Source organism: Mustela nivalis (genome assembly GCF_964662115.1).
Source record: "Mustela nivalis genome assembly, chromosome: 13".
NCBI classification, from domain to species: Eukaryota; Metazoa; Chordata; class Mammalia; order Carnivora; family Mustelidae; genus Mustela; species Mustela nivalis.
In genome coordinates, this window is record NC_139032.1 from 87952184 (window position 1) to 87969301 (window position 17118).

The 17118-nt window shown below is 54.6% G+C and overlaps 1 protein-coding gene across 1 annotated transcript in view; it reads left to right on the forward strand.

The window, feature by feature from the left end:
* The window catches only part of HMCN2 (hemicentin 2), a 140463-nt gene that overhangs the window by 108554 nt on the left and 14791 nt on the right, over window positions 1–17118 (forward strand). The window contains exons 73-85 of the mRNA XM_082695922.1: window positions 62–206; window positions 936–1063; window positions 1629–1785; window positions 2490–2611; window positions 3421–3585; window positions 4801–4908; window positions 5139–5273; window positions 5646–5780; window positions 6244–6434; window positions 7354–7567; window positions 8493–8627; window positions 9202–9392; window positions 10864–10945. Of these exons, the coding sequence (XP_082552048.1) occupies window positions 62–206; window positions 936–1063; window positions 1629–1785; window positions 2490–2611; window positions 3421–3585; window positions 4801–4908; window positions 5139–5273; window positions 5646–5780; window positions 6244–6434; window positions 7354–7567; window positions 8493–8627; window positions 9202–9392; window positions 10864–10945 (1908 nt within the window). The remainder of the gene's footprint in view (window positions 1–61; window positions 207–935; window positions 1064–1628; window positions 1786–2489; window positions 2612–3420; window positions 3586–4800; window positions 4909–5138; window positions 5274–5645; window positions 5781–6243; window positions 6435–7353; window positions 7568–8492; window positions 8628–9201; window positions 9393–10863; window positions 10946–17118) is intronic.

Sequence of the window (17118 nt, forward strand, 5' to 3'; positions counted from 1 at the left end):
GCGCTGGCCCTTCCTCGGGCCGCAGACCCCGGCACCCACTCCCTCCGTGCCCCTCCCCCAGCGGTGCCCACCATCCAGCCGGGACCGGCCACGGTGAACGCCTCCGTGAACCAGACGGCCCTGCTGCCCTGCCAGGTAGATGGCACTCCCGCGCCCCTCGTGAGCTGGCGGAAGGACGGAGCCCCCTTGGATCCTGCCAGCCCTAGGTGGGACCGGGACCGCAAGGGGCTCGGGGGTGGCTTCTAAGCAGAAACCGCCTGGGCAGTTAGCATGGGAAGGTGGCGGTGTGGCCAGCATGTGGGTCTTCCCGGAACCCAAGAAATAGGCTTGTCCGGGGTGTGGAGGGTGTCGAGAACCCCAGGTGTGTCTGTCTGTCTGGTTTTGACTCTTGGTTGATCATCTCTGTTTCTGTGTGTGTGTGTGTGTGTGTGTGTGTGTGTGTGTCTCTTTCTCAGGCCAATTTTCTACACCTTTCTCTGTAACATGGCAGAGACATGCCCCCGCCCACCCCCAGGCCCCAAGTTACGGCTTCTGAGCTCAAGCAGCCTGCAGAGCCTTGAAAACTGCCAGACAATCCCAGCAGAATATTCCACGGGTCCAGCCTGAGTCCAGCTCACCCCCAGTCCCGCTGGCCCTGGGAAGGGGCAGTCCTCAGATCTGGGGGACATGCTTAAAAGGGGGGCTATCTGGATGCTGTTGCCTGTTGACTCATAGGGAGAAGTTGGGCCCAGGTGGGACCGCGGGAGGCCCCCTGATGTGCGGAGCTGCCCATGGCCGTGACCTCCTCTAACCTTGGCTTCATGGATGCAGCTCTCCAGAGCTAGCACTTTTCTGCAAGGAAAGCCAGGGGCAGAAGAGCCGCCCCCAGGGTCCAGCCCCTCCAAGGGCCTCCCTAGGCTGCTGGTCTCCATGACAACCCCCTCCCTCTATTCTAGGCTGCAGGTCCTGCCCGAGGGCTCCCTGAGGATCCGGCCAGTCCTTGCCCAGGACGCCGGCCACTACCTCTGCCTTGCGTCCAACTCTGCAGGCTCCGATCGGCAAGGCCATGATCTCCAGGTCTTCGGTAAGTGGACAGGACAGGAAGCTTCCTTGGCTTCAGCATCCATCCCCTGTCTGGGCCGGGTCCAGCCTGGTTTCTGGGTTCCTCCTTGCTGTCGGGAGCCAAGAGCAATGGTCTCTCAGTGTTCTTGACAATGAAGCCTGTGAGTAGAACTTGGGAACATGCATACTCAAAGACGCCTCTTTATTTTATGCATTTGGCACATACACGTAACGCTATACTATTGCGTTGAATGGGCAAGATAGGAAAAATTTGAAAGGAGAGCATCAGAATCCCTGTACTGGACTGTCTCAGCTCTTCTCACTTGGTGGAGGCCACTCTGCTTGGCGCTGGCCTCGAGCAGGGCTGATGAGGAGTGGGACCCTGAGGGCTATATTCAGGGAGAGCGGGTTAGGAGGCCGGCAAACGGGGGGTGGGGGCGAGCAAAGGTCCCATCACCCCAGATTAGGGAGCCTGTTGGAAGATTCCTGCAGAGTGTCTCCTGCCTCTCCCCTGCCCTCGGAGGATGGGTGCGCTGCCCTTGCCTCCAGCCCGCACCCTTGTCTCCTGGTGACTGCTCTCTCCCCAGAGCCTCCAGCCATCAGCCCGGGCCCATCCAACCTGACCTTTACTGCTCACACCCCTGCCTCACTGCCCTGTGAGGCCAGCGGCTCCCCCAAGCCCCGGGTGGTCTGGTGGAAGGATGGACAGAAACTGGATTTCCACCTGCAGCAGGGTGCTTACCGGTACGGAGCTGGGCCTCGGGGGAGTACCATGAGGTCCTCAGGATGGGGAAGGGGGTGCCCGTTTCATGGTAGGGAGGCCGGTCAGAAACAAGGCAGGGAGGCACTTGGGTTCTCAACGAAGCCAGTGCCAGGATCTGTGTCCTGACCTCAAGGGTCTAGAAGGATCTTCACTGAGATGCCCAACAAGGGGTTTAACACCATCACAGCTGCTGGAACCTAACAAGGTCAGTGCCTGGAGACCTGGGTTCAGCCGAACCCAGATACTAGTCTTCCCATTTCTCAAAGGCAGCAGGTCATGCAGTGGTCCGCGGGCACATTAAAGGGATCCGTTCACCACTTAATTCTCTAGTCATCTGTTGTAGCCTGTGCCAGGCCAGCGTGGAGCTGTCCTCTACAGCAGGTGCCCCACTAACACAAGCCATTCTGATAAGGGACTTGGATGTGATCACTATCGCAGAAGTTGTCAGAACTGCTGGTTTCAGAAGAAAACACAGAGGGTGGTAGAGAAACACAAGGATGAAAATTTAACTTGCCCACATCTTTAAGAGTAGAAACTTCTAGAAGGAATTTCTAGATTCCGAGCAGGGTGGGGGGAGGGGGACAGATACCAGGGGAGAAATCAGTCTTGAGACACCCGGTCCCCTGCATCCAGATTGCCGGGCAGGCTGGTTGCAGCCGGCCGACTGTCTGTCTGTCCATCCCAGGCTCCTGCCCTCCAATGCCTTGCTCCTGGCAGCTCCCGGCCCCCAGGACTCAGCCCAGTTTGAGTGCGTGGTGAGCAATGAGATGGGCGAGGCCCGCAGGCTCTACCGAGTGACCGTCCAGGGTACGTTGGAACAGGAAGAAGGAGAGAGCGGATGGGGACGTCACGGGCATGTCCTGACCCCACCCAGCCTCATGCAGACTAGAGCAGGCTAGAGCCTCATGCAGACTCTAGCACTGATCCTGGCATGTAGGAGCTCTCCGGAGAGTGCGCTCCCCAATCCAGATTATTCTAAACCGTAATCTGACCTTGCCATCACTCTGGTGAAAATTTCTCCCTTCGCAGCTGCCCACTGCACTCAGAATAGAATGCAAAGTGTCACCCGGGTCCCCAGGGTCCTGTGCATGATGGCCCAGCCAACCACCACCTCCCCTAACCCTCAGGTTCAGTTCACCCCAAGGCCTACCTTGGGATCTGGTCATGCTGCTTAGCTTTTAGTTCCTCACCTCAGGGCCTTTGCATATGCCGTTCCCTCTGCATATGCTGTTCCCTCTGTTCTGAGCACTTCCCTTTGCCCTTCACCCAGCGGGTCCTTGCTCTCCCTTTATATCTCAGGTTAAATGGCACTTTCCCCGGAGGCCTTCTCTGGCCTCCCCCACTCTTGGGAAGGCTCCCTTCTCCTGTGAACTGCTCTGGAGAGACCTAGCTCCTATCCCTAACAGAGAGCAGTTCATAAGGGTACCCGCAAGTCCAGCAAAAAATACTTCCCAAGTGAATGTGACCTCTCCTCTCTCGCCCCTCCCTCCCTGGCCCTCCATCACTAATGTCACCTATGTCTTAGTCTCTGTCGATAGTTCTCATTCACCTGGCCCCGTGGCTATGTGGTCCCCTGTGGACCTTGGTAGGGCGTCAAGCCTCGTCTTGCCTTACAGTGCCTCCCACCATTGCCGATGACCAGACGGACTTCACCGTGACCAAGATGGCCCCTGTGGTCCTCACATGTCACAGCACGGGTGTCCCAGCCCCGGTTGTGTCCTGGAGCAAGGCTGGTGCCCAGCTGGGGGTGCGGGGGAATGGCTACCGTATCTTGCCTTCGGGTAAGTAAGGGTGAGCCGTGGAGAACAGAGACGGAGAGGACCAGGCGGAGGGTGTAAAGGCAAGACCCTCGGAGCCCGGTGGGAGAGCGAGATGGAGAGCCCTGGCCTGGCTCTGCCATTCCCTGCTGTGTGACCTAGGGGAACCCCACACCCTCTCTGGGCCTTAGCATCCCCACTCATGTGCTAGCGTGTTGGTATCCGTCAGTGGTTCCCTGATGTGAGCTGACAGCAGTGCCGCTTCATGGCAACGTGAGGAAAATGATAGCTACATGAGAGTCTCATCAGAAGGATTTTCCTTTACCCTAAAATTTACTTTCCTTAATATTTTGGTGTTAGAAGTTTTTTTCATGAAATCAAGGTGATAGTAGATGGATGCTTTTGAAATGTCTTTGCTTGTCAAAATGCCACTTTAGCTGTGAAGTGTGTAAACCTGATGATTCACAGACCTGTACCCCTCAGGCAAATAATACGTTACATGTTAATTTTTTTAAAGCATTTTACAAAAAAAAAAAAAAAAGTTGGCCACTTTATGGGGATTCTCCAAATTACATTTGCTTGTTCATTGGTGAGCGAGTAAAATCCTAAAACCTGAGCACCACTGGCCAGATCTGCGCTTTTCAAACCCTTCTGAAGCAACAGAACCCTTTCTTCTGTCAATCAGTTATAGGGAAGCCCATCATGTAAAAGAAAGCTGAGATTCTGGTTCTCTCTGGGGATGGGGAGGTCCAGGAGGATTAAAATGGTGTTCGCTGAGCACCAGACTAAGACTAAGACAAAACTAAGGAAGACAGGGCAGAGGGAAGACGGACAAAGCAGTAATCCAGGAAGCCTTCCTGGAGGAAGCAAGTTTTGAGCAGAACACAGCAAAGGTAGCAGGGTGAGGACCCGTGGAAGTATGGGTGGGTCAGGGATTGTGGGCAGGGCAGTGGCAGGTCCTAGGACATCACATCCAGAAGTTTCTAGAGACCATCCTGTCTGATTCTTCATTGCACATATGGGGAAACTGAGGCCCCAAGAGTGGAGGAGACTTGCCCACAGTTATGCTCCCAACAGGGAGCACAGGCAGGCCTCGAACCCAGGTTTTCCCATGCTGCTTACAAATGGGAAGGAGGCGGGTGGAGTGGGCTGCAGGAGAGACACAAGGGCAGTGGGGAGAGGTAAGGGACATCTGTCCCGGGTCCCCTAGCTCTCTCCATGTCCTGTTGCCACCCACAGGCGCCCTGGAGATCGGGCAGGCCCTCCCTATCCACACCGGCCGCTACACGTGCACAGCCCGCAACTCTGCGGGTGTGGCCCACAAGCACGTGGTCCTTACCGTGCAAGGTAAGCCTCTCCTGGCAGGTGGAGGGCTAGAGGCAGGTAGGGCTAGGTAGGGAGGGGAGGGCCCCAGATTCCAGATGCCCAGACCTGCCTCTGATTCATGCTGCAATTTCAGGAATCCCCTGTTCCTTGTAGAGGCTTCTCTCTCTGGTGCTCAGGCCCCCACCCCTGGTTGGAGGGGGCTGGGCATTAAAGGCGCCCCCAGGGACCTCTGTGGCCCTGTCCCCTTGCAGCCTCCCCTGTGGTGAAGCCTCTGCCCAGTGTGGTCCGGGCACGGGTGGCAGAGGAGGTCCTGCTGCCTTGCGAGGCTTCAGGCATCCCCCGGCCAAGCATCAGCTGGCAGAAGGAGGGGCTCAGCATCCCTGCAGGTGAGTCTGCTCGGCACCAGCCAGGGGAGAACAGTTTGGGCCTCGGATCCCCCTGCTTGCCCCGGGCAGGGTGGGGGTAGTGGGCAGGGCGAGGGGGGAGTTCTGCAGACCTGCTGGAAGGTCCCAGAAAGCCCGGGTGTCTTCTTCTCGCCCTGCCCGCCGTCTGTGTTCACTAGCCAGAGTGTGACACTCTATCTGAACATCCGTGCCGGAGTGGGGAGGCTGGGGACGGGGCAGCCTAGCTGGGCTCTGGGGCTCTGTGCCCCCACCCTTGCTGCTGGTCAAACAGCATGGCCAAGTGGCCCTCCTGCCCCTCCTCGGTGGTCCTGCCGCCCCAGCCACCAGCCCCCCGTTTCCTCCCCACAAATCCAGGAGCGAGTACCCAGGTCCTGCCCACTGGAGAGCTGCGGATCACCCACGCCAGCCCAGAGGATGCCGGGAACTATTTCTGCCTCGCCCAGAACAGCGCGGGCAGCGCCGTGGGGAGAACACGGCTGGTGGTGCAAGGTGAGCCTGGGGAAGGGGGCTGAGGCAGACACAAGGGCATCTCTGCGCCCTTCCCTATCCCAGCGTGGCTTGTATTCCGGAAGGAACAAAGGGAAAAGCATCTTCTCCCATTTTGTGCCTGAGGTCCGCCTTCAGGCCGTAACTCGGGCTGCTCTGCCTCCTGGGACCCTTCATGAGACAGCGGTCTGGCCATCCCTCCTTCGTTTTGGCTTTCCAGTAACAAACGCTATTTCTGTCCCTATTGCCATCGTGTGTGTGTTGGGATCACACAGTCACGGCTTCACCAGACTCAAACAGTCCCCCAGTTGTCCAGACCGTGGGCAATGGCCTGTAGCAGAGCTGGGAGGCAGCCGAAAGGGGTGGAGGAAGGGGCTAGGGGGCTGCCAACCGCCGAGGGCGCTGGAGCCAGGGCAGCCCACCCTAGCTGAGCCCCCATCTCCGAGCAGCCCCCCTCTCCCCACAGTCCCGCCCGTGATCGAGACCGGCCTCCCTGACCTGTCCACCACCGAAGGCTCCCATGCCCTCTTGCCTTGCGTGGCCAGTGGCAGCCCAGAGCCCAGCATCACCTGGGAGAAAGATGGCCAGCCCGTGTCTGGAGCCGAGGGGAAGTTCACCATCCAGCCTTCTGGGGAGCTGCTGGTAAAGGACCTGGAGGTGAGCCTCTGACCCCGTGTGGAATAACAGGACAATAGGAGCAGAAAACCTCTGCTGAGCACCACCTCCCCCCACCCCATTGGTCATGCTCTGTGCTGAGTGCTATGCAGCTTTTAGTCCCCGGAAGCTGGGGAAAGGGGGCTGACAATCCCCCAAGTCCAGATGAAGAAACCGAGGTTCATTGTGTATCCAGTTTTCCCAAGGCACGCTGTTGCCCAGGCGCGGAACCAAGATTGAACCCGAACCTCCATGGCTAATTCCTAAGGGAGGGAAGGAGCCCTGGACAGGACGGGGGGGCAGGGAAGGGGATGACTTTGTGTCCCCAGGCTGTACCCGGTTTTCTCCACCCTGCTCTTGTTGACCTGAGCCCGGGGTGTGGGTGCAAGCCCCGCCCCCCCTTCCCCAACAGCTCTTAGATTCTGTCGTCACAAATGTGCCTCTCTCCAGATGGTTGGGTGGTGGCTTGGTGGGTGCACCTGCTGCCAGGGGGAGGGGAGTGTCGCAGAGTCCTTGGACCTAGTGCATGGAGAGCTGGATAGCACAGCGGCGAGGGCACCAGCCCTGCTCCAGTGCCCCACGGAATGTCTCAGAGCCTGGCTGAACGTTCTCTGCAAAAGGCACCCTACACGGGGCCTGTCTCGGGGGTGATGGGACCAGGGATGAGCTGGTGCGGGTGAGGTCCGGAACAGGGTCTCCGGCATGTTGTGGATATTGTTATCAGGGCTTGCATGGTTAGGAAGGCTGCCGGGGCGAGGTGCCAGGGAGCAGCGGGGAAGCAGAGCCATTTGCTGGCTGTGTGACCTTGAGCGAGCCCCTTCGCCTCTCTGGGCTGCATGCTCCAAGGGAACCTGCAGCAGAAGGGGTTCCTAGGCGCTGGGGGTGGGGGCAGCACTCAGGCAGACCCCTCCTCTGCCCTCAGAGCCAGGACGCTGGGACTTACACCTGTGTGGCCGAGAACGCCGCGGGCCGCGCCCGCCGCCGCGTGCACCTCAGCATCCTGACTCTGCCGGCCTTCACCACCCTGCCTGGGGACCGGAGCCTGCGCCTCGGGGACAGGCTGTGGCTTCGCTGTGCGGCCCGGGGCAGCCCGACCCCCCGCATCGGCTGGACCATCAACAACCGGCCAGTCACGGGTCTGGGCCTCCTGGGAGCAGGGGGAGATGGGGACCCCGGGACCCCAGGGGAAGGGCAGACTGGCAGGGAGACTCAGCATCATGGAGAGGAAGAGCGTGTCTCCAGGCTTGGCCCTGTGTAGGGGGGAGCAGAGCAAACACACGTGTGGTCCTATGTGACAGGTCCTATGTCAGACCTGGCAAGAAGCCCCCTGTGAGAAAGACTCCACCCCAAGGGGCCTCAGGGCCTCAGGGCCAGGAGGGGGCTTGAGTTACAACCAGCATGGTGGGCCCCTGGCAAACCCCTTTCCTGGTGGTGAGCAGGGGAGGTTCTGTCCCAGTTGATGTTTGGAGAAACACAGGGCCCACACAGCATACAGAGTATACAGTAGGTGCTCAATAAATGTCTGCTGAAGTGATGAATTGCTAAGCCCCCTCCCCAGCAAAGTGATATTTTCAGATGCTCCTGAACTGGAGTCCAGGTGCTATGAAACATGCTCAGGGGCTCACCTTGTGTACCTGAGAGGAAGGCTGTGACCAGACTCCACTGCCTTCCGGGGAGGGAGTTTGGGGAGTGATTCAGCCTTTCTGAGCCCAGCTTCTTCATCTCGAGATGGAGATAGCAGGCGTGCTGAGGGCAAACTGGTTTAAGGCAGGATGTTCCTGTTAATAGGCCCCCAAAGACCTACCCTCACCCGTGCCGCCAGCTCACGGTGTGGACTCGAAAATGCTAGAAGCCTGGTTCTTCCAGCATGTCCCCTCCCATGGCCAGTGCCTGCCGTCAATGGGTCTGACGAAGTCAGCTCCCACCGTTGGGAAGAGACACCTGTTTTCATGTCTTTGCCAAAAACCTGCTGGTACTCCGGCCTGAGTGAAGGATTCAGGGCAAGAGGGGCCCCTGGTTCCCTGGACTCAGAACCCTCCGGGGCATCTCTTTTTCTACCAGATGGGGTGTCTGAGCAGGACGGGGGCAGCACACTGCAGCGGGTGGCCGTCACCCGAGAGGACAGTGGGACCTACGTCTGCTGGGCCGAGAACAGAGTGGGCCGCGTGCAGGCAGTCAGCTTTGTCCACGTGAAGGGTAGGGTGTGAGCCTGGTGGCCTCTCCTGGGACCTCTGCTGAACCTGATCTGTTGCTTTTCTTAAGAAATAGATGTTCTGACCTCTGAACTAGTAACCACTTTAAAAAAATACGTAAATAAGTAAATAAAATCTTAAAAAAAAAAAAGGTTTGCATGAAGCAAGGATCAGGGATTTCTTAGTGCTGCTGTGTCCAAACAAGGTGTCCTAATGGTTATGTAGTCTTTGTTTTACAATGTCCCTGGCAGGCATTCTGCAGCTGGGACAATCTATCCATTACAGCAAGTACACGACACTCATCACCATGCCCTCATTCCTGTGCCAGTCTCAGGCATCACTAATCAATCACAGCAGTCTCAGGCATCACTAATCAATCACAGCAGTATTCTCATTCCATTTCAAATCAGGGTTCCCAGAAGTCTGTTTCACTTCACCCATGACACATCCCTAATGCGTTGACTATTCACAGTCATGTTGGGCCTAGCAGGAGTTTCCTGGGATGGGTTTATGGGAGAAGCTGGGTTTAAGCCAGAGGGAACCTCTTTTCTGATATCTAGTCTGATGTCACCTTGCAGAAGCCCCCGTGTTGCAAGGGGAGGCCTTCTCCTATGTGGTAGAGCCTGTGGGGAGCAGCGTCCGGCTTGACTGTGTGGTCCATGGTGCCCCAGCGCCCGACATCCGCTGGATCAAAGACAGCCTCCCGCTCAGGGGCAGCCGGCTCCATTATCGGCTGCAGAACGGCTCGCTGACCATCCGCAGGACGGAGGCAAGGCGGGACCCCATGCCTTGGGGTGGGGACAACCTACAGCCTTTTCTGATGGCTTCAGAGGGTTCATCAGGTTACCACGGTCCCCTACAGTCTACAAAGCACCTTCCCACCCATGACCCAGATTCTCCCCACCATTAACCCGAGTGAGCTCCAGCCAGGGACTTTTCTCTGTGCCTCAGTCACCCTAGCCATTCCATGGGGCTAATCGTTTCTAACTCATAGGTGTAAAGTAAGAAATCAGTGAGATGACCCATGCCGGGAATTTAAGCGTGACTGGCTCCTCGATAATACCGATAAATGCCCAGAGTAGACAAGTAAGAGAGCCCCATTTTTACAGAAGAAGACACTGGGGCTCAGAGAGGCCCATGACCAGGAGGTGCCCAAGGCAGGACCTCATCCCAGCTCTCCTGACTCCTGCTCTAGGCTGTTTCCAAAGCCTTGAGCCCTAGGGCAGGCTCATTCACCTTCCCTTCTGTGTCCCCAGTCTGAGTGGTCACGCAGATATCCACAGTCCCCTCCTCTCAGGCTCTTTTTAGGGGCCCTTGCTTTCCCCCAGTTACCCGAGTCTCTACCATGGCCAGCCACTGGTAGGTATGTTTGCTTTGATGAGCGTCATTTCCTGTCCAATCTTAGCAGCCGCGATCACCATTTTACCAATGGGTGGTGGTACATACTCATCTGGGGACGTGGCGGTGTAGTCGTAATGAATCCAGGACAGTCCCAGTGGAGCCAGATCTGGTCCCATCCTGATCTGACCCCCGATCTCACCTCTTACCCGCATGTTGGGCTGCCCCTGCAGTCCCTTGAGAGCGGCCTCCAAGATATCACCTTCTGGGCACAGATGGTGGCCTCAGGCTTCCTCCAGCTCCCGCTCCTGGTGGCAGTGCCACCCAGAAGTGAATCTGAGCCGTGTCCTTCCTGGGCTTCCTCGCTGGCCGTGGTGGTGGGTTTCCTGTACAAAGAGCTCCCCTCTCACTAAACTGGGAAGCCACCGCAAGCCATCTCCCCTCTGGAAGGCTCATGGCACACGCCCGCACAATAAAAGCCCCAAGAAATCCTGCAGTCAGAGGCGGGTTGTTGTCCGACTCAGTGTTTCCCAAACTTCCTTCACCATGGAACATTCTTTTCAAGGAATCCCTAGTAATGTGCCATAGAAGAAGACTTCATGGTACCCAGTTTGGAGGAAGGGGATCTGAATCGTGCCTTTGCAGCGTGTGGCTCTGCTGAGGGCAACAAATCCATGCTCTCAGTCACCACTACCCCCGCGTTCCAGGCGTGAAAGGGGCCAGGATCTCTTTGGAGGTCTGTTGACGGGTGGTCACAGAGGCTTTCTGATGGACTCCACGAGCCCCTGGCTGGTTTATGCTCTAAGCTCCTCTGCTTAGATGTGTCCTGCTCCTGTACCCTGCTGTCCCCCTCCTCCTGCTCTCCTGAACACCATGCCCCCCCCCTCCACGCCCCCTTGCAGATAGACGACGCGGGCCAGTACCAGTGCATCGCAGAGAATGAGGTGGGCGCGGTGGAGAAAGTGGTGATCCTCGTGCTGCAGAGTGAGTCTTGCTCTCCTCCTCGCCTGGGCCCTGGGTGGGGGCGGTACGAGGTGGGCACTTGGGTATGGAGTACCCTGCTGAGGCTGGGCTGGTGTGTCCCGGGCTCTCTGATCGGAATGCAGGGACGAGAGGCAGAACCAGGGACTGGGAGTTCCCAGACAAATATTTAGCGAGAACACCCAGTTGAGGTCCCATGAAGTGGGACTTCCCAGTTCCCCAGTTACGGAGTGGGAAGTGGGGTCTGGGCTAATGAAAAGCTGGGCACCCAACAGCCAGGCCTGGGCGGGGGGCCCATTTATTCGAACTCACAACCATCCACAAGATCATAGTGACTGCTCCTGGATTTGCCAAGCAGCTGGTAGTTTACAGAGTACTGTCTGAGCCCCAGGGAAACCCTGTGAAATCGTCTTTATAGGCATTTTTACTAAAATATTTTATTGAAAATTGACACACATAGGGAGAAGACATGTTACAAGGGTAGAGCTCAGTGAATTTCCTTTTTTAATCTTTTATTTATTTACTTACTTACTTAGAAAAAGAGAGAGAAAGAGAGCACAAGCAGGGAGGGGGCAGAGGGAGAGGGAGAGAGAATCTCAAGCAGGCTCCATGCCCAGCACAGAGCCTCACATGGAGCTTGATCTCACGACCCTGAGATCGTGACCTGAGCTAAAATTAGAATCGGATTCTTAACTGGGGACTGAGCCGCCCAGGTGTCCCTCACGGAATTTTCATAATGTGAACTCACCAAGTTAACACGTCCCCAGAGCAAAAATAAAAAAAATGGAAAACCACCGGCTCCCAGCCACTCCCATCATAGCATGCTCCCTTTCCCGTCAATGTCCCCTGCCCCAGGTGACCCTTGTCCAGAGTTTCGCCTTTAAAAAAAAGTCACCTTGGAGGGCCTGGCTGACTCAGTTGGTGAAGCATTCTTGATCTTGGGGTCATGCGTTCGAGCCCTACATTGGGCACAGAGATTACTTTTTTTTTTTAAGATTTTATTTATTTATCAGAGAGAGAGAGGGGGAGAGAGAGCGAGCACAGGCAGACAGAATGGCAGGCAGAGGCAGAGGGAGAAGCAGGCTCCCTGCCAAGCAAGGAGCCCGATGTGGGACTCGATCCCAGGACGCTGGGATCATGACCTGAGCCGAAGGCAGCCGCTTAACCAACTGAGCCACCCAGGCATCCCGGGCACAGAGATTACTTTTAAAAATACAGCTTCGTTAAGATATATACCGTAAAATTCACTCCTTCCTACTTATTTTCCCTTAAAAAAGGAAGGAAAACTGATACCTGCTACAACATGAACAAAAATAGAGGATGTCAAGTGAAATAAGGCAGTCACCAAAACACAAACATCGTATGATTCACATTATTTGAGGTATCTGGAGTTGTCGGAGTCATAGAAAGGGAAGCAGAATTGAGGGGGACGATGGGGAGATGTGGTTGAATGGGTCTGGAGTTTTAGTTTTGCAAGATGAGAGCGTCCCGGAGGGGGATGGCGGTGGGGGTCACCCACCAGTGTGAATGCACTCCAGGACTCGATACTACACTTCAGAGCGGTCAAGACAGTAGACTTTACATCATGTGTCTTTTACCACACTTTTTAAAAGGGAAAAAATTCACCCATTCTAAGACTGCAGTGAGTGATTCTTGGTAAATTTATAGCATTGTCCATCCACCCCCACGATCTGTTTCTGGGATGTTTCTTATCACTCCGAGAAGCTCTCTCTGCCCGTCTGCTCGCGCCCCCCAGCCCTGGGCAACTGCCGATCTGCCTTCTGCCACTGCAAGCGTACCTTTCCAGAAACTTCATCTAAGTGGAACCCTGTGTAGTCTTCGGTTCTGAGTTCTTTCTCTCAACAGTGTGTTCCAAGTTCATCCATATTATAGCACCTGTCCACGCTTCACTGCATTTTATTGCTGAACAGTATCCATTCATCAGTTACTAGACATGGGGCTGGTTTCTGATTTGGGGCTGTTAGGAATAATGCAGCTATGAACGTCGCACTCAGTCTTTGTGCAGATGTGTGTCTCCTTTGTCCTGGGTAAGATTCCTAGGAGTCTATCAGGTACAGCTAACTTTTCAGGAAACCACCCAACTGGCTATACTGTTTTGCTTTTCTTCTAGCAGGTAGATGAGGCTTTGGGTTCGCTACGTTGTTGCCAACTTTTTTGTTGTCTCTCTTTTCTGTTCAGAAATCCCAGTGAGTGCAAACTCTAATAATTAATGATATTGATCGTGTGTGTGTGTGTGTGTGTGTGTGTGTGTGTGTGTGTCCCATTCATTGGTCTTCTCTGGGTAAGTGTTTTTCAGATGTTTTGCTCATTTCACAATTGGGTTGTTTGTCTTATGAATGAGTTCTGAGAGTTCTTTATGTCTTCTGGATACAAGTCCTTTATCAGATTCCTGATTTACAGATATTTCCCTCCATTCTGTGGCTTGTCTCGGCATTTTCCTATCCATGCCTTGGAAGAGCAAAGGCGTTAAAATTTGACAAAGTCCAAATGTATCAATTTTATATTTTACAGACTGTGTGCTTGGTATTGAATTAAAAATAAAATAAAATAAAAAACTTTGTTTAGCCTAAGGTCACCTTCTCTCCTATAAGGCTGATAGTTTTTGTTTTTACATGGAAGTCTGTGATCCACTTGGAGTTAGTTTTTGTGTGAAATAAGGGTCTAAATTCCTTTCTCTTTCTCTTCTTTTTTTTTTTTTCTGGCATATGGATATCCAATTGCTCTGTACCATTTATTTAGATCTTCGTTTCCCCAAGGATGTTTTATAGTTCTCAAGTCTTAACCCTCTTTAGTTACCTTGATTACTAAGTATTTTATTATTTTTGATGCTACTGTGGATGGAATTATTACTGGTTTGATTTTTGGATTTTGCATCGCTAATATACAAAAATCAATTAATTTTTGTATCTCGATCTTAGAAACCTTGCTAAATTCGTTAATGAGCTCTGGTCATTTTTGCCAGATTCCTTAGGAACCTCTACCCATAGGATTTTCTACACATCACCTAGGAGTGGAGACAGTTTTACGTCTCCCTTGCCACTCTGGATACTTTTTGTTTCTTTGTATGGCCGCATTGTCCTAGTCAGCCCCTCCATGCAAGGGTGAGGAGAAGTGGAGAGAGCAGACAGCCTCACTTTTCCCCAGCTGTAGACACGGAGCACTCAGTCTTCTACCACTGGGTATGATGACAGCCGTGGGGTTCTGCAGGGGCTTTTTATCAGGTGGAGGAAGTTTTATTTTCCTTGTGGCTTGTTGGGAGTTTCTGTCATGGACCGCAGGGGACCGGGTGGGAGGCTCTGGTTCCAGACAAGATGGCATTGTAGATGGCGCTCCTCCCTTTTCACCCTGCTGCGTACGGCTGAACATCTCGGACTTCACAGAGAAGACAAACATTGAGAGAGAAAAGAAGGATTGAGTAAGGATCGTGGGACCTGTGGAGTGACATGGCAGTGGATTCCCTCCTTTCTCTTTTTGCCTCCTGTGTCCCGGGCCTGAGAAGCCAGCCACCTGCGACTTCCAAGGAGCCCTCACACACGCGCACAGAGAGAGTCCCCACAAAAGCCTGCCTCTCTTGTGGAAGGGCCAGGAAAGGAATAGCATATCAAGATGGGAAGCTTTCCGATAATGACCACCCTTGTCTAGCCAAACACCATGAAAAGAACCACAGCCCCGCCCCAAGCCTCATCAGCGAAGACCAGGCGGGTGGGGAACCTACACTTCCAGGCTTGCCCCCTGTTCCGAGCACCCCTGTATCCCTCCTGGGGGGGGTGGAGGGGTGGCGTCAGGTGAGGCCAAGTGAGGGGCAATAACAGGTGTTCCCCCACCCTAGCCAGAGTGACGTCAGCGGAGAGAATTGGGAACCCTGAGCTCCCAGGCTCGCCCGGGAGTACTGGAGCACCCCTCGTGTTCTGGGGGCGCCCCCGGAGGCCAGCTAGGGAGGCTGGATGTCTGCCCTCACTTGCCAGCAATGAGGCAGCACCTCCTTTCCCTTGGCAGCAGCAGAGGAAGCCTGCTAGGAAATAAGAACCAGAGGCTTGTCGTGCTTGGATTTTCAGGATGCACCTGAAACTCTCTCGCCTTCTCAATAACGAGGAAACTCTCAACCTGAGCGAGAAGAGCGGGTCTGCAGACAGCGACACACGTTGGAGTACTCTGACACAGATCGTAAAACGAGTGTCGTTAAGAACGCCTGGCTGAGCAATTAGAACCGTGCTTGAAACACAACAGCACGACAGGAGCTATGAAGAGCCAAAGGGAAGTTGTAGGACTTCATTGATAATAAAAGGAAAACCTCAGTGGGCAGGTGTAAACACTGCATGGAGAGGACAGGAAAAAACTGGTGGTTTTGAAGATGTAACGCTAGAATTTACTTAGTCTGAACAACAGAGAGGAACCAGACTTGAAATAAACAAGGAGCAGAGCAGGCAGAAATGTGCGGAAGGTTGAGATCTGACAGGGTGATGTCAGAGTCCCCGAGGGAAAGGAGAAAAGAGAGAGAAGTATTCAAAGAAATGAGAGCTGAAATTCTGCAAAATTGCACTAAAGGCATACGCCTACAGATTCAACAAGCTGAGCAAAACTCAGGATAAACCCGAGGAAATTCTGCATGGGACACATCACGGTCCGACTTGCTGAAAATTAAGGGCAAAGAAACTGAGGCTCCACCCCCCATCGATGCATCTGCGTGTGGCCGTGGAGTGACTCGGAGTTCAGGCAGTTTTGGAGTAGCCTTGACTTTGACTCTTCCTGTCCACCCCAGCCACGCCCAGATCCCTGCACAGGTGCGCATGGTCTGCAGAAGCCAGGGATGTGCGGAGAGCTGCTCTGGCCTTTCCAGGGCTCCTTCATTTCCAGGCTCTTCTCATTAAGCTTCCAGCTGGTCCCCTGGTTTCCTTAGACCAGCAGAGGTGCCAGGTCCCATCTGCTTCCTGCCAGTTCTGCCCCTCTCCCGTCCCCTGACAACACCCTGGTCTCTCAGAATATACCTGCCTCCTCGCCTGCCAATCAAGACGGTCCCTTGGGATAGCAAGAGCTGGGGGTTTTGCAGCCAGCCCAGCTCCAGCAAAACCACTAGAATGACCACAGTGGAGTAGGGGTGGGAGATGGGAGCAGCCCCAGGCCACACACCTCCACCATTCTCGCCCCAAGTTCTAGAAGCTTCTCACAGGTAAATGATTGTTTCCTGGACGTCTAGAGTTCTGAAATAGTTGGTTTGGCTAGTTTTGTTAAGTTTTACATTTGGTTTTTGTGGGAGCAGACTTGCTGGACTTTTCACAGAGCAATGGCTAACATCTTGCTCCTGCTTTTTTCTGACATTTGTTTCAACGAAACCCTGTCGTATGTGCTCTTGTGCTAGGCTTCCTGGGCACGACACTGTGTGTGAGATCGCTCGTGGAAAGCCTTCCTCCATCCTCAGTGCCATGGTTTGCCTGTTGCCCGGCACTTCTAGGCACTTCTAGACCGCGACCTAGACAGCATTGCTTCTGCATTCCAACACACACCTCTGGTGGACACACATCCACGTTTCTGTCAGGGTTTGGACCCAGGAGAGGCTGGGACACACAGCAGGCATGTGTTCCACTTCAGGAGATCCTGGCTGTGGTAGGCTGATCTGTGGTTCCCAATGATATGACTGTGTCCTCATCCCCAGGACCTGTGAATGTGATCTTACTTGGGAAGAGGATCTTTGCAGACATGATTAAGTTAAGGAAGTGATCTGGGGTTGTCTTGGTGGGCCCTAAATGCAATCATGAGTGCTTTTGTAAGAGAGGGGCGTATATTCCTTATATACGGGGAATAAGAGGAGGAGAATGAGGAGGAAGAGAAGACTGGAGGGACACAGCCTCAAGCCAGGGAATGCTAGAAGCCACCAGAAGCGGGACGAGGCAAGAAGCAGGTTCTGCCCTGCAGCCTCTGGAGGAAGCAGACATTACCCCGTGAAACAGCTGGTTTGGGACTCCTGGCCTCCAGAGCTGTAAGAGAGCAGACTGTTGCTGTTCTAAGCCTCGGCCGGTCCTTCTCCGCGGGGCTGTGCCTGCTTGCTCTCGTGCCCTCGGTGTGTACGAGTTCGCCTTACCCCGCCCTCGCCAGCGCTGGGCATGTGCTGCCTTTTCCTTGCAGCTGGAGGGTCTGTGGGAGCGAGTGGACAGGGATTC